The sequence below is a fragment of the Coregonus clupeaformis genome, chromosome 5, assembly GCF_020615455.1.
Source record: "Coregonus clupeaformis isolate EN_2021a chromosome 5, ASM2061545v1, whole genome shotgun sequence".
Classification (NCBI taxonomy): Eukaryota; Metazoa; Chordata; class Actinopteri; order Salmoniformes; family Salmonidae; genus Coregonus; species Coregonus clupeaformis.
The window spans coordinates 8,906,808-8,932,324 of record NC_059196.1 but is presented as its reverse complement, the minus strand read 5'-3'; the positions used below and the strand labels follow the sequence as shown (position 1 = coordinate 8,932,324).

General features: G+C 49.5%; 1 protein-coding gene across 2 annotated transcripts; it reads right to left on the bottom strand.

Moving 5' to 3' along the window:
• Positions 1–3,493: 3,493 nt before the first annotated feature.
• LOC121560991 (hepatocyte cell adhesion molecule) lies at positions 3,494–10,860 on the bottom strand. Of its 2 annotated transcripts, none has more exons than XM_041873746.2 (8): positions 10,784–10,860; positions 10,292–10,466; positions 8,347–8,694; positions 7,545–7,826; positions 6,428–6,521; positions 5,897–5,976; positions 5,412–5,491; positions 3,494–5,301 (listed from the first exon to the last, which is right to left on the bottom strand). In XM_041873746.2, exons 2-8 carry the CDS (start codon positions 10,383–10,385, stop codon positions 4,966–4,968), a joined length of 1,314 nt encoding a protein of 437 aa, XP_041729680.1. In that variant the 5' UTR covers positions 10,386–10,466; positions 10,784–10,860; the 3' UTR covers positions 3,494–4,965. The 2 variants fall into 2 exon arrangements, with proteins under 2 accessions (XP_041729680.1, XP_045071145.1); XM_045215210.1 differs by having other exon boundaries at positions 5,200–5,296.
• Between the last annotated feature and the right edge of the window lie 14,657 nt (positions 10,861–25,517).

Here is a 25,517-nt window from a genome sequence, read left to right as displayed (position 1 = left end):
TCAGTCAGGGACATGTTAAAAATGTCAGTGAAGACACTTGCCAGTTGGTCAGCACATGCTCGGAGTACACGTCCTGGTAATCCATCTGGCCCTGCGGCCTTGTGAATGTTGACCTGCTTAAAAGTCTTACTCACATCGGCTATGGAGAGCGTGATCACATAGTCATCCGGAACAGCTGGTGCTCTCATGCATGCTTCAGTGTTGCTTGCCTCGAAGCGAGCATAGAAGTGGTTTAGCTCGTCTGGAAGTCTTGTGTCACTGGGCAGCTCGCGGCTGTGCTTCCCTTTGTAGTCTGTAATAGTTTTCAAGCCCTGCCACATCCAACGAGTGTCAGAGCCGGTGTAGTACGATTCAATCTTAGTCCTGTATTGACTCTTTACCTGTTTAATGGTTCGTCGGAGGGCATAGCGGGATTTCTTATAAGCGTCCATGTTAGAGTCCCGCTCCTTGAAAGCGGCAGCTCTACCCTTTCGCTCAGTGCGGCTGTTGCCTGTAATCCATGGCTTCTGGTTGGGGTATGTACGTACGGTCACTGTGGGGACGACATCATCGATGCACTTATTGATGAAGCCAGTGACTGATGTGGTGTACTCCTCAATGCTATCTGAAGAATCCAGGAACATGTTCCAGTCTGTGCTAGCAAAACAGTCCTGTAGCTTAGCATCTGCGTCATCTGACAACTTTTTTATTAACCGAGTCACTGGTTCCCAAGGACACTAAGATAACCTGCCTAAATGACTACTGACTCGTAGCACTGACGTCTGTAGCCATGAAGTGCTTTGAAAGGTTCGTCATGGCTCACATCAACACCATTATCCCAGAAACCCTAGACCCACTCCAATTTGCATACCGCCCCAACAGATCCACAGATGATGCAATCTCTATTGCACTCCACACTGCCCTTTCCCACCTGGACAAGAGGAACACCTAAGTGAGAATGCTATTCATTGACTACAGCTCAGCGTTCAACACCATAGTGCCCTCAAAGATCATCACTAAGCTAAGGATCCTGGGACTAAACACCTCCCTCTGCTACTGGATCCTGGACTTCCTGACGGGCCGCCCCCAGGTGGTAAGGGTAGGTAACAACACATCTGCCACGCTGATCCTCAACACGGGGGCCCCTCAGGGGTGCGTGCTCAGTCCCCTCCTGTACTCCCTGTTCACCCATGACTGCATGGCCAAGCATGACTCCAACACCATCATTAAGTTTGCCGACAACACAACAGTGGTAGGACTGATCACCGACAACGATGAGACAGCCTATAGGGATGGAGGTCAGAGACCTGGCCGTGTGGTGCCAGGATAACAACCTCTCCCCCAACGTGACCAAGACAAAGGAGATGATTGTGGACTACAGGAAAAGAAAGAGGACTGAGCACGCCCCCATTCTCATCGACGGGGCGGTAGTGGAACAGGTTGAGAGCTTCAAGTTCCTTGGTGTCCACATCACCAACAAACTATCATGGTCCAAACACACCAAGACAGTCGTGAAGAGGGCACGACAAAGCCTATTCCCCCTCAGGAGACTGAAAAGATTTGGAATGGGTCCTCAGGTCCTCAAAAAGTTATACAGCTGCACCATCGAGAGCATCCTGACTGGTTGCATCACCGCCTGGTATGGCAACTGCTCGGCCTCCGACCGCAAGGCACTACAGAGGGTAGTGCGTACGGCCCAGTACATCACTGGGGCCAAGCTTCCTGCCATCTAGGACCTCTATACCAGGTGGTGTCAGCCTAGACATAAACTGTTCTCTCTGCTACCGCACGGCAAGCGGTACCGGAGCGCCAAGTCTAGGTCCAAAAGGCTTCTCAACAGCTTCTACCCCCAAGCCATAAAACTCCTGAACAGCTAATCATGGCTACCTAGACTACTTGCACTGCCCCCCCACCCCCACCCCTTATTTTTACGCTGCTGCTACTCTGTTAATTATTTATGCAAAGTCACTTTAACTCTACCCACATGTACATATTACCTCAACTACCTCAACTAGCCAGTGCCCCCGCACATTGACTCTGCACCGGTACCCCCCTGTATATATAGCCTCCCTATGTTATTTTATTTTACTTCTGCTCTTTTTTTCTCAACACTTTTTGGTTGTTGTTGTTTTATTTTACTTTTTTATTAAAAAAGAAATGCATTGTTGGTTAAGGGTTGTAAGTAAGCATTTCACGGTAATGTCTACACCTGTTGTATTCGGCGCATGTGGCAAATAACATTTTATTTGATGTGGCTGGTGGTGCTGTGGTCTGGATGTAGGTCCTCTCAGCATTGGTCCTCTATGTGTAGGTCCGGTGGGGGGTCCTGCTGGTCTGGGAGAGTGTCTTGCTGGTCTGGGCGGGGTGTCTGTTGATCTGTTGCTCCTGTGTGAGGTGTTGGGTCTGCGGTTGAGGGCGATATCCTTTAGAGTCCGGGACGAAGGTGGGCTCTCTCACTCTCTCTCTCTCTCTCTTGCTCCCCCTCTCTCTCCCTCTATCTCCTTCTCCCCATCCCTCTCTCTTTATCCCCCCCACTCTCTCTCCCTTGAACCCCCCTCTCTCTCTCTCCTTTCTCTCTCCTTTCTCTCTTCTTTCTCCACATCCTTCATAATTTTGTGTCCTCATGTCTGGAGGGTGAAAGACTCTTATTTATCTTCCTCTTTGTCCTCCTCTGTAGCTATCGGATACATCAAGCACAGATACTGTCCTGTAGGTAATTCAGGAGTATCGTTTTGCCAAGGGGCCATTTCTATAAAGAGGAGGGACACTGGTCAAAATTACAATAGCAACATCAACGGCAACAACAATTCACGTTAATGACACATTGCATAAAGACTATTAACTGTTAAGTCACAATTTTTCTCTGAATTGTTATTTGCCCAGAATCTTTGTCGATAATCAGTTGCTAGTGTAAAGAGCGTTGTAATGGTCTGTTCCTGGGCATTACGGAGCCATTGACCGCATGTCTGTGCAATTGTGTGTTGTGAAGTTCTGAAGGTTAGTCAGGGCCCACTCAACAAGCGGGCAAACATTTTTAGTGGCCCCCCTCTTGACGGCAGAGAGAAAAATGTACTTTTTAAATAAAATGTCCTGCAATTCTACACATTTTGCCATGAGGTGGAGAGAAAATGTTGCAATTTTATAAAACATTTCATGCAATTCTATTTATTTTGCCATGGAGCAGAGAGACATTTTTGTAGTTTTAAAGCAAGTTTTCTGCAGTTCTAAAAAAAAATTAATGGGGTAGAGAGAACCTTTCCCAATTTTATAACAAATTTCATGCAATTCTACTCATTTTTGCCATGGGGCAGAGAGGCATTTTTTCAGTTTTAAAGCTAATTTCCTGCAAATCTACACATTTTGCAATGACTTATGCCATGTTAATGATACAGTATCTGAGTGAGAGTGAATAACGGTATTCCGGAATAAATCCTGTTATTCTGTGATTTACCCTCCTGTGCCTGACTCCTTCAAATCACCACATTACAGTGACTGACAAAACAAGATAACATTTCGATAGTATTCTACTATTCTAACTCTCAACAGTAACTTGTAATATGTAAAGGTATTAGGGATTTGTATCTGTGTTTGTGTGTATTGTGTTTTTACTTAGATTGTTGTTTTTCAAATGTTCTGTATATATTTTTGTACATTTCTTAAGGACTATTGGAAGACTAGCCCTTTGTGGGCTGAAAGAGATCCTAATAAAATAAAATCCATCAAACATTCAGCTGTTGCTTGGGCATCACCTACTGGACACAAGAAGGACTTGCAGTCTGGCATGCAGCTCCTGGCCACATACTGTATGCTTCTGTAAATCTGTGGGGTTGTAGGTCTTGCAGTTGAAGAAACTGACACAATGTGCTATCATCATGGTATTAGACTGCAAACTTAATGATGGGACTCTTAGTGCATTAGACTGCAAACTTAATGTTGAGACTGCATAACTTATCAGGTGAAATAAATGAATAAAAAGGGGAGAGGGGAATAGCAACACGCCCACACACTACATCATGACAACTGAATATTCTACCCAGAAGCCCTTACAGGAGGAACCAATTAGAATACAGGTATTAATACATTTCAAAATAAAAGTCTTACATATTACACGTCTCACAGTATTGAATAGAGTAACAGTTTTTATGCTGGTATACAGGTAAAAGTAAAACTATTTTATGGTAGAGGCATTTTCCAACATAACATTTATTGTTCCATTTTTTAGGTTATAAAATGTCATACTTCATTTTGAAACATGGAATAGAAACACAGTTTTAGGATTAAATGTTATTTGAAAAAATGTATTTGGAGGTAAAAGGTCCCAAAAACAATTCTAAGAACATTACATACACTATTGACATATGTACATAATGAGTCCAAGGCTTAGGACGGCAGTTTCTGTGAACCCCACTTCCCCATTATCTTTACTGGAAGTAGAAAATCAAACAAATTGCACTCCTCAAATGTCCACACATTATCATTACCCTAATTTTAAAGTAATACTGTAACATATCAAGATCCCAGTGTAAATTGACTGTGGCTACTTACATCCCCCTTGCCCCTTACCATGTGGCAACTGCCATACATTGACTTCCCAAAGACCTCAGTAGGAGAAACAAAATCATTGGTGGATACTGTACTAGAAATGTGTGTCGCATGAGTTCATCAGAATAGCCATGGGGGTTAGCCTGGTCCCAGATTTGTATGTGTTGTAGTTCACTCCTCTGACTATCATTGTCACCACAGCAGAGAGGAGTTGTGCAGTATGGATGATGTTGCATGTTTTTAAACCTTGGTGGGAAAAAATAGCAACGTACCATTTCTCCAGGGGTATAGGGAAGCCATGATCAGAGCAGTTGATCCTGGTGTAACAAATATCTTTACACCAAAACCCAACTAAACAGACAAGATAAGCGACACACATGTCCATGGTTAGATGTGGATGAATTCTACAGTGGAAGCAGTGATAGGTGAGTGGTCATTCAGACATTAATCCTGGTTGTCGGCCTTTGGGGTGGCCGGGGGCTCATCTGTCTGTTGATTGGTGGGGATGCCCACAGGAGGGTGGAGTTTACGCCCTGAGCTCTGGACATGTGGAGGTGAACCAGGGGGTGGAGCTGAGGATATGACAAGTGGCTGGCCAGGGGGCTTGAGTGGGGTGGCAGGGGGTGAGGGCACAGGGGTACGAGGATATTTGCGGACGGTCCGGGTGGGTGCCTCGGGTGAGTGGGAGGACGGTGGGAGGGGGCTGGGGTAACCGGGCAGGGCGAGGTCTGAGGGGCTGATGGAGTTGGCTGAACACTCGTCCTCACCTTCGAGACTGTCCTGGAACAACAACAATGAAGGAATAGAGTTAAGCAGAAAAAAATAAGGGAAAACTAGCAACATTCTTGAAAATAAACTAGTCTTTAGTAATTGAAAAATCAGTGACTTACATCTTCATTGACAACGTAAAGAGCCATTGGGCTCCTACGGCCATGTGTTCCATGGGCTATTGTTTTTGGCACCATATCAACTGCAAATGAAAGAATGTGTGAACAACTGTACAAACTGAGCAATGTGTGTAGGCCACAGGTGGCTGGTGGCACCTTAATTGGGGAGGACCAGCTCATAGTAATGGCTGGAACGGAATAAATTGAATGGTATCGAACACATCAAACACGTGGTTTCCATGGTTACCATGTGTCTGATACCATTCCATTTACTCCATTCCAGCCATTACTATGAGCCATCCTCCCCTTAGCAGCTTCCTGTGGTGTAGACCTACTCTGCAAAAACTTTGCCGTGAAATCTATCCATCTAAAAAGGTTTGCATTCAAATATCTGAAATAGAAACAATAAATAAACGTAATAATTAGTGTGGGGAACAAATAATATCACACATTAACAAAACACAGCTCACATCCCTCTCTCCCCTTACCGTCGTGACTGATGTCACTCCTCTCTACATATATTGGAGATCTCTGCAACATGGCTGCCATGTCAGCCCGCCGCTTCTTTCTTAACCCCAATGATAGACAGATAGGAGATGAGTGTTACACATGTATACTCATGCAGTGCCCATTTACATTCTGTCTCCTCGAGAACAAAAATACTGCAATACTGCAGTGTAATTCTAGCCTGGTCCCAGATCTGTTTGTGCTGTATAGCCACAACATTGACAACAACCATAGGAGTAGGCTATACAGCACAAATAGTTCTGGCACCAGGCTAGTGGGATACCATTATCATTGCATTGTAAACAACAGACATAGAATCCCTCCCACATGATGCTATCAGTGTCAGAACGTTAGTGTAACATTGGACATGCGCCTGCAGGACTGCAGAGCAGTAGAGAGCTAGGCCAGGGCATTAAAAATCTAGCCGCCTGCTCCTTGCCCAGTGCTTAGTTCTGGTCCTTGAGACATATCAAAGCAAATAGGGAGATGGAGGCACAATGTGGAGCTCTTACTTTTTGGAGGGCTTCCAGCAGGCGCACACAGTCACCAGGGTGATGAGGAGGAAAATGCCCCCGGTGGAAAGAATGATATACAGGGAACTCCGTCCTAGCAAAGGAATGAAGCCTATGGTCAACAGAGTAGCCCGTTCTTACACACCGCAAACACTTCACCACTGTACAAGCAAAGAGTCCACTCGGACTGGACAAAGATGTCACCTCTCGGGCTCTGGAAATTAGCTACACTCTCCTCTTTCTCTACTATAGGCCTAACTTTACACACTCCACTGTAGAACTTTTAGTGGAGGCCCCAATAACATCTAATAAAATGGAACCGTTCCAGAATGCGTAAAAATGCTAGGTTCTCCTAGCCTGGTACTGGATCTATTTGTGCTGTTTTGCCAACTTTTGGCGCAACAATGACGATAGGAGTTGGCAAGACAGCACAAACAGATCTGCAACCAGGCTTTCCAGCACTAGCTGTGCCAGCCAGGTCTGTGTGTGAAAGCTACGATTGAAAGGGTCTGCTTTGAGACTTTGTACAGGGCTGTATGTACGGAGAGAATACAGGACCCTTACTGGGCTAGCTGATCTCTCGTCGCTCTGTGGCAGCGTCCCAAATGGCACCACATTCCCTATATAGTGCACTACCTTTGACCAGAGCCCTATGGATCATGGTCAATAGTAGTGCACTATAAAGGGAATAGAGTGTCATTTGGTACACAGCCCTTGTCTCAGTAGGGGAATAATGAAGTAAGGATTAGTGTGCTCCACTGAGGCAAGACCTCAGCTCCACCGGCTTCCTTTATCTACTGGCCCTCATAAATAACTCATGCTTTTCACTGGATTATTCTCTCTCTCTCTCTCTCTCTCTCTCTCTCTCTCTCTCTCTCTCTCTCTCTCTCTCTCTCTCTCTCTCTCTCTCTCTCTCTCTCTCTCTCTCTCTCTCTCTCTCTCTCTCTCTCTCTCTCTCTCTCTCTCGCTGCAGTCTGCATGTTCCACGGCTGTCCCTCTAAGCTTGTATCAATTAGGTTTCTTGATAATGAACTTGTATCTCAACCTTTCTCTGACAGGTACATGTTGAAGCAATCAAGATAAATATGCTTACTAAGGAGCAAGTAGTTCTACTTACTGTAGACAGTGAGTTTGACAGGCACACTCCTCATGCTACTGATTGGGTTATCCACTGTACAGCTGTAGATATCATCATCTGACATCAGCACCCGGGCGATGGTCAGATACTTCTGGTCATGTGACAGGCGCAGGCGCGAGTCATTGGTCAGCACCTTGCCCCCTTTCAGCCAGCCATAGGTGGGCTTGGTGCCATCGCCGTGGGAACAGTGTAAGGTGAAGAGTTCACTCAACTCCAGCACAGAGGAGGCTATCATTTGGACGTGGGGTCTGGACACAGGTACTGTGGGGACAATACACAATATGTCAAATAGATTCACTACAGGTGACTATATAAACCCGTATTCCACTGTTTACATAGTATGCTTATACCAGTAAACGATTTGTGAAGAAATAACAAGCTAGGTACTTTTTAAAGTAGGCCTTAGAAATAACTTCTAAAGGCTGCTATAAGATAAACTTTGTTTAAAGTGTGACCACACTTTTTAGCCTTACACCTCTGTCTGGAATAGCATTGTGTGATGTAAATTCACTAAGGTCACTACGGTCAATAGTTGGTCAGTTGTTGGACTGTTCATTTTATATGGTAGCCTGAGCCGTTTTGTAAATACAATATCAATCACTGAAATAGTAACTAAATATGCCATTTAGCAGACGCTTTTATCCAAAGCGACTTACAGTCATGCGTGCCTAAATATTCTACATACAGTGTATGTATGGGTGGTCCTGGGAATAGAAGCCACTATCCTGGCGTTGCAAGCGCCATGCTCTATGAAAATGAGCTACAGAGGAAACCTTCCTACCATCTACGGTGAGGTTGATGTTGCGCTCCGCAGTGAAGGCATCATCCGTTATGGAGATCTCCACTTCATAGGCCCCCTCGTCAGACAGCTGCAGGTTGTGGAGGAGCAAGGTCCCGTTCTCAAACACCATGATACGGTCCCTGTACTCGGTCCTCAGGTTCCCGATGATGCTGGTGCCTATGGACTGGACTACGGTGACGGGCTGCTGCTTGTCCCTCTTCAGCTGCCACTTGATGACCGGTTGGTCGGAGCTGGTGCTGGTGTAGCTGACGGAGAGGAGGGCCTCGCCACCCAACGTGCCTCGGACCAGATGAGCCTGACTGGTGATGTTGACGCCGGCTACTCTGACTACACGGACACAGCCCAACACATGACGTTCAGTGAACACTGTGGCAGACTATACAGTGCAGGATATAGTGATCGCATGCGTGCAGGATAATTTGATGGCTGTAAGTGGTTGATTACCGTAACCACGTTCACTACAAGCAGAGTGATCTGCTCTAGTATAAGGTCCTAATGTCTTTATAAGGTATTTTGTCTTTATATGCGTTCAGAGATATACAGTATGAAATAAAGTCAGATATGGGCCTATATTTTTCACTCCATTCCCTAAATGAGTCCAGGAGTAGATCTAACTTTTATTCTTGAAAGCAGACTTTTGAAATCAAGACTACTCAAAATCCAGTTAAATCTACAAGTGAAAATGGCACCCTCGAACCTCCTCATTATTACCACAGTCAATCATTCAGTGGAAATGCAATAACAGGACAGGACCTCTCCAAATAAGGCCAACATATTACATCTGTTTTGATTTGTGTACCATTAATGGATCCCCCTTGAGCATACAGGAGGATGGTTTACAACATAACCCACATATAATCCTTTAGAGTCTCGTTCTGCCCTGGAAACCACACACAGTAACGCCATTATACTCACAGTGGAGTTTCCATTAAGTCACCACATCCTCGACCACATGTAGCCATTGGCTAGAGCCACTGATGGGCGCAGTACCTAACGGATGGGCTGTTGCATGTCATGCTGGAGCAATAGAGAGAGAGAGAGAGCGTCTGGCACCGACCCTCCTCGGCCACAGCTCTGCTCCCTGTAGCGTGTATGCATGGCATCGCTTGATCGTCGTGGCAACGGAGGTTGTCGGGGGGGACAAAGGCCAGGATTGTTGGACTGATTTCCTCCCTCCCATGGTATAAAAAGCCACTGGGAGAGACATGCTCTTTGTGATTGTAGAAGCAGGAGACACAAGGGTTCAGTGATTCTGCTAGTAGTGGATGGTCACAATGACACAACACACAGCCACACAGCAGAAGCAGGCTGAGCCAGGCTCCTAATGCAGAGAAACCCCAACCACTGCCTCGCCTGGGCTCCAACTCCAACTCCCCCAAAACCTCTTCTCGTAATATCATAATGCTTAACCTATGCTTTCCCCATTTACATCCCAACAACAGCTCAGCTCACCCAGGCTCTTTTCACTACAGCTGTATGGCTGAATAGACCTGTGCCTTGGAGCTAATCCACACAGAGGGTACTCCAGGACAAAACAATGTACACTGCCTGGGCCAATTAAATATGTTGTACAGCACTTAGCTTACTTTAACATAGTATTTAATTAATTGATCAAGTACATAAAGGAACAATGGTCACAACCAAATGATGTATTATAAACCAAATACATTTTCAAATGAATTTGCTAACAAAACAATGTAAAAATAATTTGTGAATTGAAATAGGACAGCTGTGTAAATCTCAAATATCTCTACTTGATCGCCTTATCACATATTACCTGACTACTATGTGATAAACATATTTGCCAATATAGTCACATATCTATTCATTCAAACGATCTATTCATTCCTGATTCAGCCACTAGTTCTTTACCACATTGTGTTTCCCAAAAAGTAAGTCATGAAGTTTGAAAGGGTTCACTTACCTGCCTGGAAAAGAAGGAGGAGGCCGAAGAGTGAAAATAGCGAAGGAATGGCTGTGTCTTCTTTCAAGGAAGTCTTCCTCCTCTCCTCCTTCATCTTGGGTACAGCGCTGAGTCCCTCTCCCACCCAATGAGCATGATTTGTCCACTCCAGGCACGTCCCTGAGAATGCACAAGACTGCAAGACTGGGCTCAGCTGCCTGCCTGCTCTGAACCCCAGCACTCAGGACCCCAGCATGAACAAAAGCACTGTGTATGTGTGTCCTCAGCTTTGTTAGACAGAGACATAGATAGATAAGCACAGTTTGTTTTATTATGGTGGGAGGCCAAAGAAGATAGCTACATTTAAATGTTGTTGTTTTCTGCACTGCAATTGTATGGCTGTAAAATTTGCTATTACCAATGACAAGTTCATATCTTTCAAGCATATGTATGTGGTTTCAATACATTTCAAAATATTGTTTAATTGAAAACAAGTGTATTCAGTAACAGTACCTTAATTGTGATTCCTACAGTGCTGCTCAGAATTGTTTCATAAACCAAAGGCTTTATAAAAGGACCCCACTCAGAGAAACATGACTGCTCTTGAAAAACAACTAACCCCTCTCCCCAACTACTGTCCCCACCCCCTGCCCAACCCCCCTCCAGACTCACACTCTAAATAAGAGTAACAGCGATTATGTATTAGTCCACACCGTAACAAACTGTTTTGCAACAAAAACAAGCAATTCTTTTTGGACAAATTCAGGTTAGTCCCTCCCTGTTACGACCCGTTTGCTTCCGTTTGGTTCTTAGTGAATACACCCCAGATGTAAGAGGATGGGAAGAGAAGTATGGGAAGTACTCAAAAACAGTCAGTGTTCCCAATGTGGCCACTAAGTGGTGCAATAAACTCAGAAAATCAATGAGTTTTACAGAAATAATTCACTGGAGACATGAACAATAAAGGACACAATGATAGATGTTATAACATGTTTTGATATTTCTGATAATTGTATCATTGTAACAATACCTGCAATTCAGCTTCTTGTTGCAGCAACACTGCAGTTCAGACAAATAAAAAGTATGTTCTCTCTCTGGCACTCTCAGGCGCAGTGCCTTCAGAAAGTATTAACACCCCTTGACTTTTTCCAAATTTTGTTGCATTACAGACGGAATTTAAATGGATTAAATTGAGATGTTTTGTCACTGGCCTACACACAATACCCCATAAAATCAAAGTGGAATTATGTTTTTCGAAATAGTTACAAATCAATAAAAAATGAAAAGCTGTGTGATGCGTGATTTGAAGGAGTCAGGCACAGGAGGGTAAATCACAGTATACAGAGTTTATTCCGTAATCCAGCGTAACCAGTCCAGTCCAGGCGCACTGGAACAAACATGCACACGGGGAAAATACCCCGGCAATACAAAATACTGAGCTCAACTGAGCTACTAATCCTCACAATGAACAATCACCCACAAGGACAAGGGGGGCAGAGGGAACACTTAAAAACGTACTAATGAGGGGAATATGAACCAGGTGTGTGTAATTGACAAGACAAGACAAATGGAACGATGAGATATGGAGCGGCAGTGGCTAGAAGGCCGGTGACGACGAACGCCGAAGCCTGCCCGAACATGAAGGGGAGGCAGCTTCGGAGGAAGTCGTGACAGTACCCCCCCTTGACGCGCAGCTCCAGCAGCGAGCAGACCCCGGCAACGGCCAGGAGGACGCGGAGCAGGGCGAGCCGGATAGCGATGGTGGAAATCCCGCAACAGGGAGGGATCCCTCACCGGGACCCAGCACCGTTCATCCGGACCGTACCCCTCACACTCCACGAGGTACTGAAGGCCCCCAACCTGACGCCTAGAATCCAGGATGGAACGGACGGAGTACGCCGGGGCCCCCTCCAGGCGGAGGGACCTCCCGCACCTCAGACTCCTGGAGTGGACCAGCCACCACCGGCCTGAGGAGAGACACATGAAACGAGGGGTTAATACGGTAATCATGGGGGAGTAATAACCTATAGGTAACCTCGTTGATTCTCCTCAGGACTTTGAACGGCCCCACAAACCGCGGGCTCAGCTTCCGACAGGGCAGGCGGAGGGGCAGATTCCGGGTCGAGAGCCAGACCCGATCACCCGGTACGAAGACCGGGGACTCACAGCGGTGGCGGTCAGCGTTGGCCTTCTGACGACGCACGGCGCGCTGAAACCAGTCATCCACCACAGGAGCCTCAGTCTGGCTCTGGTGCCACGGTTTGGTAACCTAAAACACATTGGAATGGCGTTAGTGGAGGAGTGATGGAGAGAGTTCTGGGCATATTCGGCCCATGGCAAGAACACCGACCACTCCCCCGGCCGGTCCTGGCAGTAGGACCGCAGGAACCTACCTACATCCTGATTTACCCGTTCCACCTGCCCATTAGACTCGGGGTGGAAACCAGAGGTCAGGCTGACCGAGACCCCCAAACGTTCCATGAACGCCTTCCAGACCTTGAATGTGAACTGGGGACCCCGGTCAGACACTATATCTTCTGGTACCCCGTAGTGCCGGAAGACGTGTGTAAACAGGGCCTCTGCAGTTTGCAGGGCCGTGGAGAGACTGGGCTGAGGAAGGAGGCGACAGGACTTGGAAAAACGGTCCACAACGACCAGGATGGTGGTGTTACCTTGGGAGAGGGGAAGACCGGTAAGGAAATCAACACTCAGGTGAGACCATGGTCATTGTGGAATTGGTAAAGGTTGTAACTTACCCGCTGGGAGGTGCCTAGATGCCTTACTCTGGGCGCACACCGAGCAGGAGGAGACATACACCCTCACGTCCTTAGCCAAGGTAGGCCACCAGTACTTTCCGGTCAGGCAGCGCACTGTACAACCGATACCTGGGTGACCAGAGGAGGGTGACGTGTGTGCCCAGTAGGCACGTACAGCAGCCCAGCTGGACACTGAGGTGGAGATGGTTCTGTGCGTAACGCCTGCTCTATATCCATGTCCATCGCCCATACTACCGGCACCACAATGCAGGAGGCCGGGAGTATAGGGGTGTTGTCTCTGGGCCTCTCCTCTGTGTCATACAGCTGTGACAATGCGTCTGCCTTCACGTTCTTCGTACCCGGGATGTATGATAGTGTGAAATCAAACCAGGTGAAGAATAGGGCCCACCTGGCCTGGCGAGGATTCAGCATCCTCGCTGCTCGGATGAACTCCAGGTTACAGTGGTCCGTCCAGACGAGGAAAGGGTGTTTCGCCCCTTCGAGCCAATGCCTCCACACGGTCAGGGCTCGGACAACAGCCAACAGCTCCCGATCACCAACGTCGTAGTTCTGCTCCGCCGGGCTGAGCTTCTTAGAGAAGAAGGCACAGGGGCGGAGCTTGGGTGGCGTGCCCGAGCGTTGAGATAGGACAGCGCCTATCCCTACCTCGGACGCATCCACCTCCACTACGAACGATAGAGATGGATCGGGGTGGGCCAGTACCGGGGCTGAGGTGAACAGACCCCTCAGGTTACTGAAGGCCCTGTCAGCCTCAGCAGACCAGCGGAGCCGGGACGGCCCACCCTTCAACAGAGATGTAATGGGAGCTGCGACCTTGCCAAAGCCCCGGATAATCCTCCGATAGTAGTTGGCGAAGCCAATAAAGCGCTGCACCTCCTTAACCGTGGTTGGAGTCGGCCAATTACGCACGGCTGAAATGCGATCTCCCTCCATCTCCACACCTGAGGTGGTAATGCGGTATCCGAGGAAGGAGACGGACTGCTGGAAAAAAAACATACACTTTTCTGCCTTGGCATAAAGGTCATTTTCCAACGGTCGGGCCAACACTTTGCGAACCAGGGACACATGCTCGGCGCGCGTAGTGGAATACACCAAAATGTAATCGATGTAGATCACTACACCGCAACCAAGCATGTCCCGAAACACCTCGTTCACAAAGGACTGGAAGACGGATGGAGCATTCATCAAACCGTAGGGCATCACCAGGTATTCATAATGCCCCGTTGTTGTGCTGAATGCTGTCTTCCACTCATCCCCCTCTCGGACACGCACCAGGTTGTACGCACTCTGGAAATCTAATTTGGTGAAGAAGCGCGCCCCAAGCATTGACTCGATCACTGAAGGAATGAGGGGGAGAGGATAACTAAATCGTTTTGTCTCCTTGTTCAGTGATCGATAATCAATGCAAGGATGCAGACCGCCGTCTTTCTTCTTCACAAAAAATAAACTAGAGAAGGCGGTTGAAGTGGAGGGACGTGTAAACCCCTGGCGCAGGGACTCGGTGACGTATGTTTCCATAGCCTCCGTTTCAGCCTGTGACAGGGGATACACATGACTCCTGGGAGGCACAGCGTCTACCCTGAGGTTTATCGCGCAATCCCCCGCCCGATGAGGTGGTAACTTGGTTGCCTGTGTTTTGGAAAGCGCGTGCGCCAAATAGAGGTATTCAGGGGGAATGCGCACGGTGGAGGTACTGTCTGGACTTTCCACCGTGGTTGCACAAACGGAAACACCGAGACACCTACCCTGACACTCTCACGACCACCCCGTGAGAACCCTGTGCGGCCATGAGAATGTGGGGTTGTGGAGTGCTAACCAAGGGATACCTAGTACCACAGGGAAAGCAGGAGACTTAATTATAAAAAACATGACTTGCTCGCAATGAGTCTCGTGGGTAATCATGGTGATTGGTGCGGTAACTTCCCTAACAAACCTGGACCCTAATGGTCGACTGTCAAGTGCTCTGATGGGGAGTGGAATAGATAGGGGAACCAATGAAATGCCTAGACTGTGTGAGAATGCCCTGTCCATAAAGTTCCCAGCTGTGCCTGAATCGACTAACGCCTTACACTGGGGAACTACAATGTGATCAGGAAAGTGGATGGGTAGGGTACAGTACACAGCAGAGGGCTCTGAACAAGTGTGGGTGTTCGATACCTGGGTTGATGCAAGAGTGCCCTGCCTGCCACCTCCAGACCCAAAAGAACGCTGACGACATTGTGCGGTGTAATGTCCCTTCGTGCCACCAGAGTTACACTGGCGCTGTCGTCCTCCACTCTCTCAGATCGCGGCTCCACCCAGCTCCATCAGTTCGTGATCCGAGTCGGCCAGGGTTGGAACGGGCAGACCCCCTCCAGGACGTCCTCTGGCCGCCAACAGGTTGTCCAAACGGATGGCCATGTCCACCAGCTGCGTGAAGGACAACATGGTGTCCCGGCAGGCTAGCTCCCTTCGGACGTCTTTCCGCAGATGGCAATAGAAGTGGTCGATAAGGGCCCGCTCATTCCACCTGGACCCAGCTGCTAAAGTCCAAAACTCTAAGGTGAAGTCCTGCGCAGTCCTCGTCCCCTGCCTCAGGTGGACCAGCCGCTAGCCCGCCTCTCGACCTTCGGGTGGGTGATCGAAGACAGCCCGAAAGAGGCGAGCGAACTCCCCGTAGTTGTCCAACGCGGCTCCTCCTTCGTTCCAGACCGCGTTGGCCCACTCCAGGGCTTTCCACGAGAGGCAGGAGACGAGGGCGGACACCTTCTCCCGCTCCGCTGGGGCCGGGCTGATGCTGGAGAAGTAGAGCTCCAGTTGGAGGAGGAATCCCTGGCAGAGTGCAGCTGTCCCGTCGAACTCCCGTGGTCAGGATATATGGATCCCTCTGGGTGCTGGGGTGTGGGTGGCTGGATCCGGTTGCCCAGCTGGTCTTGACAGATTGGGTCCTCTCCTCTCCAGGCATTGGACGACCTGGAGAACCCGATCCATCACTTCTCCCAAGCTGGTTAGCATTGTTGAATGCTCCTGGACCCGTGCCACAACTCCAGGCATGCGCTCCACTCCATAGCGGGTGGGTGATTCTGTGATGCGTGATTTGAAGGAGTCAGGCGCAGGAGGGTAAATCACAGTATGCAGAGTTTATTCCGTAATCCAGCATAACCAGTCCAGTGCGCAAAACAGGCGCACTGGAACAAACATGCACACAGGGAAAATACCCTGGCAATACAAAATACTGAGCTCAACCGAGCTACTAATCGTCACAATGAACAATCACCCACAAGGACAAGGGGGCAGAGGGAACACTTAAACATGTACCAATGAGGGGAATATGAACCAGGTGTGTGTAATTGACAAGACAAGACAAATGGAACGATGAGAAATGGAGTGGCAGTGGCTAGAAGGCCTGCCCGAACAAGGAGGGGAGGCAGCTTTGGAGGATGTCGTGACAAGCTGGAATGTCTTGAGTCAATAAGTATTCAACCACTTTATTATGGCAAGCCTAAATAAGTTCATGAGTAAAAGTTGTATTAACAAGTCACATAATAAGTTGCATGGACTCACTCTGTGTGCAATAACAGTGTTTAACATAATTTTTTAATAACTACCTCATCTCTGTACCCCACACATACAATTATCTGTAAGGTCCCTCAGTCGAGCAGTGAATTTCAAACACAGATTGAACCACAAAGACCAGGGAGATTTTCCAATGACTTGCAAATGGCACCTATTGGTAGATGGGTAAAAAAAATAAAAAAGCAGACATGGAAGATCCCTTTGAGAATGGTGAAGTTATTAATTACACTATGGATGGTGAATCAATACACCCAGTCACTACAAAGATACAGGTGTCCTCTATAACTCAGTTGCTGGAGAGGAAGGAAACTGCTCAGGGATTTCCCTATGGTAACACGACTCAGGATATGACCCAGATGCAGACACAGGAGATGGAAGGTTCAATACACAGAGTCGTTTATTAAACCACAAGAGGTAGGCAAAGGGCAGGTCGAGGACAGGCAGAGGTTCGTAACCAGGTCCGAGTCCAACAGGTACATGGCGGCAGGCAGGCTCAGGGTCAGGGCAGGCAGGAGTTTGTAAACCAGGTCAGAGTCAGATAGGTACAGGATGGCAGGCAAGCTCAGGGTCAGGGCAGGCAGAACTGGTCAGAACCGGGAGGACTAGAAAACAGGGACTAGAGAAACAGGAGTATGGAAAAAACCACAATGATAGACTTGACGTGACAAGACGAACTGGCAACAGACAAACGTTGAATCCAAGATGGCATAGCAGTGCGGTCGTGTTCTTTGTTGTGTGTCTGTGTAAATAGCCAGTTTTTTGTATTTTTTGTATTTTTCGTACATATTTCCCTATCACACTTTTCATCCTTCTACAAAATATACTTTCCTGCAACCCGCCTCACTCAATGTGGAACGGATTCTATTATTGACTTACCTTTTATCTAGAATCTCCAGTTGATACCAGCTAGCCAGCTAATTAGCTACTTGCTATTAGCCACCGTTAGCGGTTTTCACCCAGAACATCGGATTTTCTGGACCTTTTCACTGGACCTTTAACACCAGATCATCGTAGCTAGATAGCTGCAATCAAATGGACGTTGTTGTTGGCTAATCAGCCTCGAGCTAGCCGCGAGCCAGGCGTTCTCCCGGCTATCTACCTCTCTGTCAACCGGACGGGACCTCCTAGTGTTGACACAGAGCCCCGCCGATCCAACACGACTGGTCTGCCGACGAAATCGTCTGATGTGATTACAACAGGTTTCCCGTTACGACGTCGACCACGAAGATCCATCTGCTAGCCCCGGCCCGCTAGCACACGCTAGCCGTGGCCTCTTGCTCGCCAGTGCTATAGCAGCCCCCGAACAACCTCCGAACTCTCCTATTGCTGTTCACCGGACCTTATGATAACTCAGCTATACAGCTGATGCCTGCTGGACTGTTCCTTTATACGGTACCGCATCCTGTTTATGTTTAGCCTCAGCCCAAACTTTGTCGCCATTGCCAGCTGTTGTCTTAGCTCTCGAATAACACCTGTGATTGCTTTATGCCTCTCTCCCATTTCAATATGCCTTGCTTATTGCTGTTTCGGTTATTTCTTATTGTACTATTTCACTGTAGATCCCCCAGCCCAGCTCAACCTGCCATATATAGCTCCTTTGTCCCACCCCCCATACACGCGGTGTCATGAGCCCTCTCACTCCACCGGGTTACCACCTTAATTGGTTTCCACTATCTTCCACTCTGCTCACCTCCCTCTCTCTACTCAGCCTAACTAGCTCCACCTGTCCCTGCTCTGCTCGGCTCTAATTACTCTGCCAGCTGCGCTGCATTACCCACTAACCTCTCCCAGTATTTAAGGCCCTGTCTTTCAGCTCTCCGGTGTCAGATCGTCTGCAAAGCTCACACCCGGAACCTGTTTGCTCGCGCTTCTGGCTCACCCTGGTTTTGTGACCCCCGGACCTGCCTGTTTTTTTGGATACTCTTCTGCCTCAGGAGATCCAGACCTGCTTCTGCCATTACGACTCCTGACTACTCTTCAATCCCGGTAACTCTGACCAGCCTTCTGCCTTGCTACTACGTATTTTGGATTTCCCTTGAACTGTACTGCTGCCTGGTTTCATTCCGCCCTGTTGTGTCTGTGTCTCCCCCCAGGACTTCTGGACCACCCACCACCGGCTTCATAGGACGCATCGCTGCCACTGGGGGGGGCACAGACCCAGCGCATTGGACGGGATCCCTGTTACCCTTGGAGCCTTCATTCACTCCCTACTTCCCTTTTCCCTTAAGTTTAATAACTTTCTGGTGTGACGCAATTGTGGTCCTCTGGTCGTCTGTCTGAATCGTGACAGTACGATCTGACCATTATGGACTCAGCGCACACTTTCCCCGACATGGAAACCGATGAGCATGAGCAGCAGTTCCAGCAGCAGCAACAACAACTCGCCATGATCATTCAACTCCTCACCAACCTTACCCCAGCCAGTCTGCCCACCAGCCCAGCCCCCGAGTTACCTGCCCCGGTCATTGCAGCCGCTGCTCCGGAACCCAAGATTGGAAACCCCGAGCGGTTCAACGGCGATTCAACCCAGGTCCGGCCATTCCTGACTAGCTGCCGACTTCAGTTCTCCTTGCAGCCAAGGACCTTCGCCACGGAGGGGGCTAAAGTTGGGTATGCCATCACTCACCTGACGGGCCGAGCTCGACTCTGGGGAACAGCAGAGTTCGAACGTCAAACCCCCGCATGTGCAACCTTCGACCTGTTTGCTGAGGAGATGCTGAAGGTGTTTGACCTGGATTCACCCACCGCAGAGGCGTCTCGTGAACTGTTCAGTATTCGACAAGGCAGACGTACAGTCGCAGACCATTCCATCGACTTCCGAACCCTGGCTAGACGAAGTTCTTGGAACACACCATCGTTGGTGGACGCGTTCTTCCATAGTTTGGCTGACTATATCAAGGACGAGTTGGTCTCCCATGAACTGCCTTCCACTCTTGATGAAGCCATCGCACTGACTGTCAGGATCGACAGAAGGATACAGACCCGTCGTCGTGAGAGGGGGGCGCCAAGGTCCACCTACTACCGGCATTCGGAGAGATCCGACTGGGCTCCTGTCATCTACTGCCACTCACCCAGGTCAGCTTGATCAGCCTGAGCCTATGGAGATTGGGCGAGCCTCCCTCACTCCTGCAGAGCGCCAGCGCCGCTTCACCTCAAACCTCTGCCTCTATTGTGGAGGTGATGGACATCGTGTGGTAACCTGCCCTTTAAAGGGCCGAAGCTCACCGGGCGTAGGGGGAGTCCGGTTGAGTTCAATGACCATCCAGTCCTCCGACCGCAAACCCCCTGCTGCAAGTTCACCTCCGCCTCTCTGACTCAACTCACACCCTGGCTGCTCTGGTGGATTCTGGCGCCGAAGCCAACATAATGGACATCAAGCTGGCACGCCAACTGGGACTGGAGAACCTCCGTTTGACACCTCCTATTCCTGCCCGGGCACTGGACGGACACTTACTCGGATCGGTCACTCATGTCACGGCCCCGGTCTCGATGGGTCTGTCCGAAACCATCAAGAAACTATCCAGTTTCACCTGCTCCCCTCTCCAGGCCAACCCCTCATCCTGGGTTACCCATGGCTCCGCCGGCACAACCCTCAGCTCGACTGGGTGACCGGGGTGATCAGGGAGTGGGGAGAGGACTGCCACCGAACCTGCCTGCTTGCTGCCGCACTACCCCCTCGGCCAGTACCTACTAACTCCGCTCCTGACCTCTCCAATGTCCCAGAATGCTACCATGGTCTCAGAGAGGTGTTTAACAAAGCAAGAGCCACATCTCTGCCCCCTCACCGACCGTATCGACTGTGCCATCGACCTCCTCCCTGGAACAGCTCCTCCAAGGGGTCGTCTTTATTCGTTGTCTGCTCCTGAAAGAAAGTCCATGGAGGACTACATCAATGGCTCTCTGTCCGCAGGATTAATCCGTTCATCTTCATCTCCTGCTGGTGCTGGCTTCTTCTTTGTGGGGAAGAAGGACGGATCTCTTCGCCCCTGCATCGACTACAGGGGACTCAACGACATCACAGTGAAAGACCGTTACCCTCTGCCTCTGCTCACCTCTGCTTTTGAGTTGCTCCAGGGAGCCACTGTTTTTACCAAGTTGGATCTCAGAAACGCTTACCACCTAGTGCGGATCCGGGAGGGAGATGAATGGAAAACCGCATTCAATACACCAACAGGCCACTACGAGTATCTGGTTATGCCTTTTGGCCTCACCAATGCTCCTGCTGTGTTCCAGGCTCTAGTGAATGATGTACTGCGGGACATGTTAAACAAGTTTGTCTTCGTTTACCTGGATGACATCTTAATTTACTCCAGAAACCTGTCTGAACACACCCGCCATGTCCAGCAAGTCCTTCATCGTCTTCTGGAGAATTCCCTCTACGCCAAGGCAGAGAAATGTGAGTTTCACGTCAAGACAGTGGCCTTCCTGGGGTACATAGTGGCAGAAGGAAGTATCCAAATGGATCCTGCCAAAGTATCAGCAGTCACTTCATGGCCAGTTCCGGAGAACAGAAAGAAGCTGCAACAGTTTCTGGGGTTTGCTAACTTCTATAGGAAGTTTATCCGGAACTACAGTACCGTTGCTGCCCCTCTCACTGCTCTAACCAGCACCAAGCAACCCTTCACCTGGACCCCAGCAGCCGACAAAGCCTTCAGTACCCTCAAGGTGAGGTTCACCTCCGCTCCCATCCTCCAGATGCCTGATGTGGACCGGCAATTCATTGTGGAGGTGGACGCCTCGGATGTGGGAGTTGGTGCTGTGATTTCTCAGTGGGCTGCGGAGGATAGGAAGCTCCATCCCTGTGCCTTTTTCTCACGTCGGTTGTCCCCCTCTGAGTGCAATTACGACATAGGGAACCGTGAGCTGCTGGCTGTGAAGCTTGCCTTGGAGGAGTGGCGTCACTGGCTGGAGGGGTCCACCATTCCATTTCTCGTTTGGACCGATCATAAGAACTTGGAGTACATCCGCACGGCCAAACGGTTGAACTCCAGGCAGTCCCGCTGGGCCCTGTTCTTCACCAGGTTTAATTTCACTCTGTCATACCGGCCTGGATCACGCAACACCAAGCCAGACGCCCTCTCCCGTCAATTCCAGAAGGATGACACCCCCTCCAAGGACCCTGTGTCGATTCTGCCAAGTCCCTGCATCGTTGCAGCTCTGACCTGGGCTGTTGAGGAACAGGTGCTGGAGGCTCTCCGTAACCAGCCAGGTCCCAGCACTTGCCCAGCTGACCGCCTTTTTGTCCCCGAAGACCTGAGGTCCCAGGTCATTCAGTGGGGACATGACTCCCGCCTAGCTTGTCACCCTGGCTCCACCCGCACTTACAACCTGCTCGCCCAGAGGTTCTGGTGGCCCTCTCTGAGGAAGGATGTACGGGAATTCGTCCAAGCCTGCCCCATCTGCAACCAACACAAGTCGTCCTGCCAGCCCCCAGCCGGATTGCTGCAGCCCCTGCCTGTGCCCAGACGTCCCTGGTCTCACATCGCCCTTGACTTTGTCACGGGGCTGCCCCCTTCAAGTGGCATGACCGTCATTCTCACCATCGTTGACCGTTTCAGCAAGATGGCACACTTCATTCCCCTCCCCAAGCTCCCAACCGCCAAGGAGACCGCCCAGGTGGTCCTGGAACACGTCTTCCGGATCCACGGACTGCCAAGGGATGTTGTTTCTGACCGTGGTCCACAATTCTCCTCCGCTTTTTGGAAGGAGTTCTGTCACCTGCTGGGAGCCACAGTCAGTCTGACTTCCGGATTCCATCCCCAATCCAATGGGCAGTCAGAGCGGGCTAATCAGGAGCTCGAGAAGGCACTGCGATGCATGACTTCACGCAACCCCCACTCCTGGTCGCAGCAATTGACATGGGTGGAGTACGCACACAATTCTCTGACCTGCTCTGCCATCGGTATGACCCCACTTTCCATGTGTCTAAGATTAAGCCCATCCATGAGAGTCCGCTGGTCCCTGCTGCGCCTGGTCCTCCTCCTCCACGGCTCGTCGATGGTGGTCTGGTTTACACCGTCCGCCGCCTGCTTCGGTCCAGACGGAGGGGTAGGGGTCTCCAGTACCTCATTGACTGGGAGGGCTATGGACCTGAGGAAAGGACCTGGGTGCCAGCTAGTCGGATTGTGGATAGGACTCTCATCACCGCTTTCCACCAACGGCATCCTGATCAACCTGCAATCCGTAGGGGCCGCCCCAGAGGGGTCCCTAACCGTCCGGCCCGCTCGGCTTCCTGTCCTGTGCCTGATCCTGTCTCGGGACCTGTCCCATCTCCCCGACCACGGCCCTCCGGCTTCCTCCGAGGATGAGGACGTTCACTCGGACCGTTCGGAGGAGTTCTAGCCCTCCTCCGGCTCCCCTCCTCCCGCCCGGCGTGGTGTTGCTCTTGGGACTTCTGGGGCCGTCCCTTGGGGGGGGTTCTGTCATGAGCCCTCTCACTCCACCGGGTTACCACCTTAATTGGTTTCCACTATCTTCCACTCTGCTCACCTCCCTCTCTCTACTCAGCCTAACTAGCTCCACCTGTCCCTGCTCTGCTCGGCTCTAATTACTCTGCCAGCTGCGCTGCATTACCCACTAACCTCTCCCAGTATTTAAGGCCCTGTCTTTCAGCTCTCCGGTGTCAGATCGTCTGCAAAGCTCACACCCGGAACCTGTTTGCTCGCGCTTCTGGCTCACCCTGGTTTTGTGACCCCGGACCTGCCTGTTTTTTGGATACTCTTCTGCCTCAGGAGATCCAGACCTGCTTCTGCCATTACGACTCCTGACTACTCTTCAATCCCGGTAACTCTGACCAGCCTTCTGCCTTGCTACTACGTATTTTGGATTTCCCTTGAACTGTACTGCTGCCTGGTTTCATTCCCGCCCTGTTGTGTCTGTGTCTCCCCCCAGGACTTCTGGACCACCCACCACCGGCTTCATAGGACGCATCGCTGCCACTGGGGGGCACAGACCCAGCGCATTGGACGGGATCCCTGTTACCCCTGGAGCCTTCATTCACTCCCTACTTCCCTTTTCCCTTAAGTTTAATAACTTTCTGGTGTGACGCAATTGTGGTCCTCTGGTCGTCTGTCTGAATCGTGACACGCGGAGACCGACTCAATCGGTGCCTCCAGTGATGCTATCTCTTTCATCGTTACCCAACACTTAGGTTTACCTCCACTGTACTCATATCCTTCCATATCCTTTTCTGTACATAATGCCCTGAATCTATTCTACAACGCCCGGAAACCAGCCCCTTTTTTTCTCTGTACCCAACGCACTAGAAGACCAGTCCTTAAAGCCTTTAGCCGTATCCTTATTCTACTCCTCCTCTGTTCCTCTGGTTATGTAGAGGTTAACCCAGGCCCTGTAGCCCCCAGTATCACTCCTACTCCCCAGGCGTTATCATTTGTTGACTTCTGTAACCGTAAAAGCATTGGTTTCTTGGACGTTAACATCCGAAGCCTCCTCCCTAAGTTTGAGTTATTCACTGCGTTAGCACACTCCGCCAACCCTGATGTCCTAGCAGTGTCTGAATCCTGGCTTAGGAAGGCCACCAAAAATTCAGAAATTTCCATCCCCAACTACAACATTTTCCATCTCGATAGAACTGCCAATGGGGGTGGGGTTGCAATCTACTGTAGAGATAGCCTGCAGAGCTCTATCGAACTATCCAGGTCTGTGCCCAAACAGTTTGAGCTCCTACTTCTAAAAATCCACCTTTCCAGAAATAAGTCTCTCACTGTTGCCGCTTGCTACAGACCCCCCTCAGCCCCGAGCTGTGACCTGGACACCATATGTGAACTGATTGCCCCCCATCTATCCTCAGAGTTCGTACTGCTTGGTGACATAAACTGGGATATGCTTAACACCCCGGCCAACCTACAATCTAAACTAGATGCCCTCAATCTCACACAAATTATCAACGAACCTACTAGGTACAACCCTAAATCTGTAAACATGGGCACCCTCATAGATATTATCCTGACAAATTTACCCTCTAAATACACCTCCGCTTTCTTCAACCAGGATCTCAGCGATCACTGCCTTATTGCCTGCATCCGTAATGGGTCCGCGGTCAAACGACCACCCCTCATCACTGTCAAACGCTCCCTAAAACACTTTAGCGAGCAGGCCTTTCTAATTGAGCTGGCCCGGGTATCCTGGATGGATATTGACCTCATTCCGTCAGTAGAGGATGCCTGGTTGTTCTTTAAAAGTGCTTTCCTCTCAATCTTAAATAAGCATGCCCCGTTCAAAAAATTCAGAACTAAGAACAGATATAGCCCCTGGTTCTCCTCAAACTTGACTGCCCTTGACCAGCACAAAAACATCCTGTGGCGTACTGCATTAGCATCGAACAGCCCCCACGATATGCAACTTTTCAGGGAAGTCAGGAACCAATATACATAATCAGTTAGGAAAGCAAAGGCTAGCTTTTTCAAACAGAAATTTGCATCATGTAGCACTAACTCCAAAACGTTTTGGGACACTGTAAAGTCCATGGAAAATAAGAACACCTCCTCCCAACTGCCCACTGCACTGAGGCTAGGAAACACTGTCACCACCGATAAATCTACAATAATCGAGAATTTTAACAAGCATTTTGCTACAGCTGCCAATGCTTTCCACCTGGCTACCACTACCCCGGCCACCAGCTCTGCACCCTCCGCTGCAACTTGCCCATGCCCCCCCGCTTCTCCTTCACACAAATTCAGACAGCTGATATTCTGAAAGAGCTGCAAAATCTGGACCCCTACAAATCAGCTGGGCTAGACAATCTGGACCCTTTCTTTCTAAAATTAGCCGCCGAAATTGTCGCAACCCCTATTTCTAGCCTGTTTAACCTCTCTTTCATAACGTCTGAGATCCCCAGAGATTGGAAAACTGCCGCGGTCATCCCCCTCTTCAAAGGGGGTGACACTCTAGATCCA

What these genes read in the sequence shown, in the direction of transcription:
- LOC121560991 (XM_041873746.2), bottom strand. Translation starts at nt 10,385, where the DNA reads ATGAAGGAGGAGAGGAGGAAGACTTCCTTGAAAGAAGACACAGCCATT. An exon ending in CATCAACCTCACCGTAGATG is followed by an intron (nt 7,827 to 8,346) that starts GTAGGAAGGTTT and finishes TTGTCCCCACAG; the next exon opens with TACCTGTGTCCAGACCCCAC. An exon ending in TGTCAAACTCACTGTCTACA is followed by an intron (nt 6,522 to 7,544) that starts GTAAGTAGAACT and finishes TTCCTTTGCTAG; the next exon opens with GACGGAGTTCCCTGTATATC.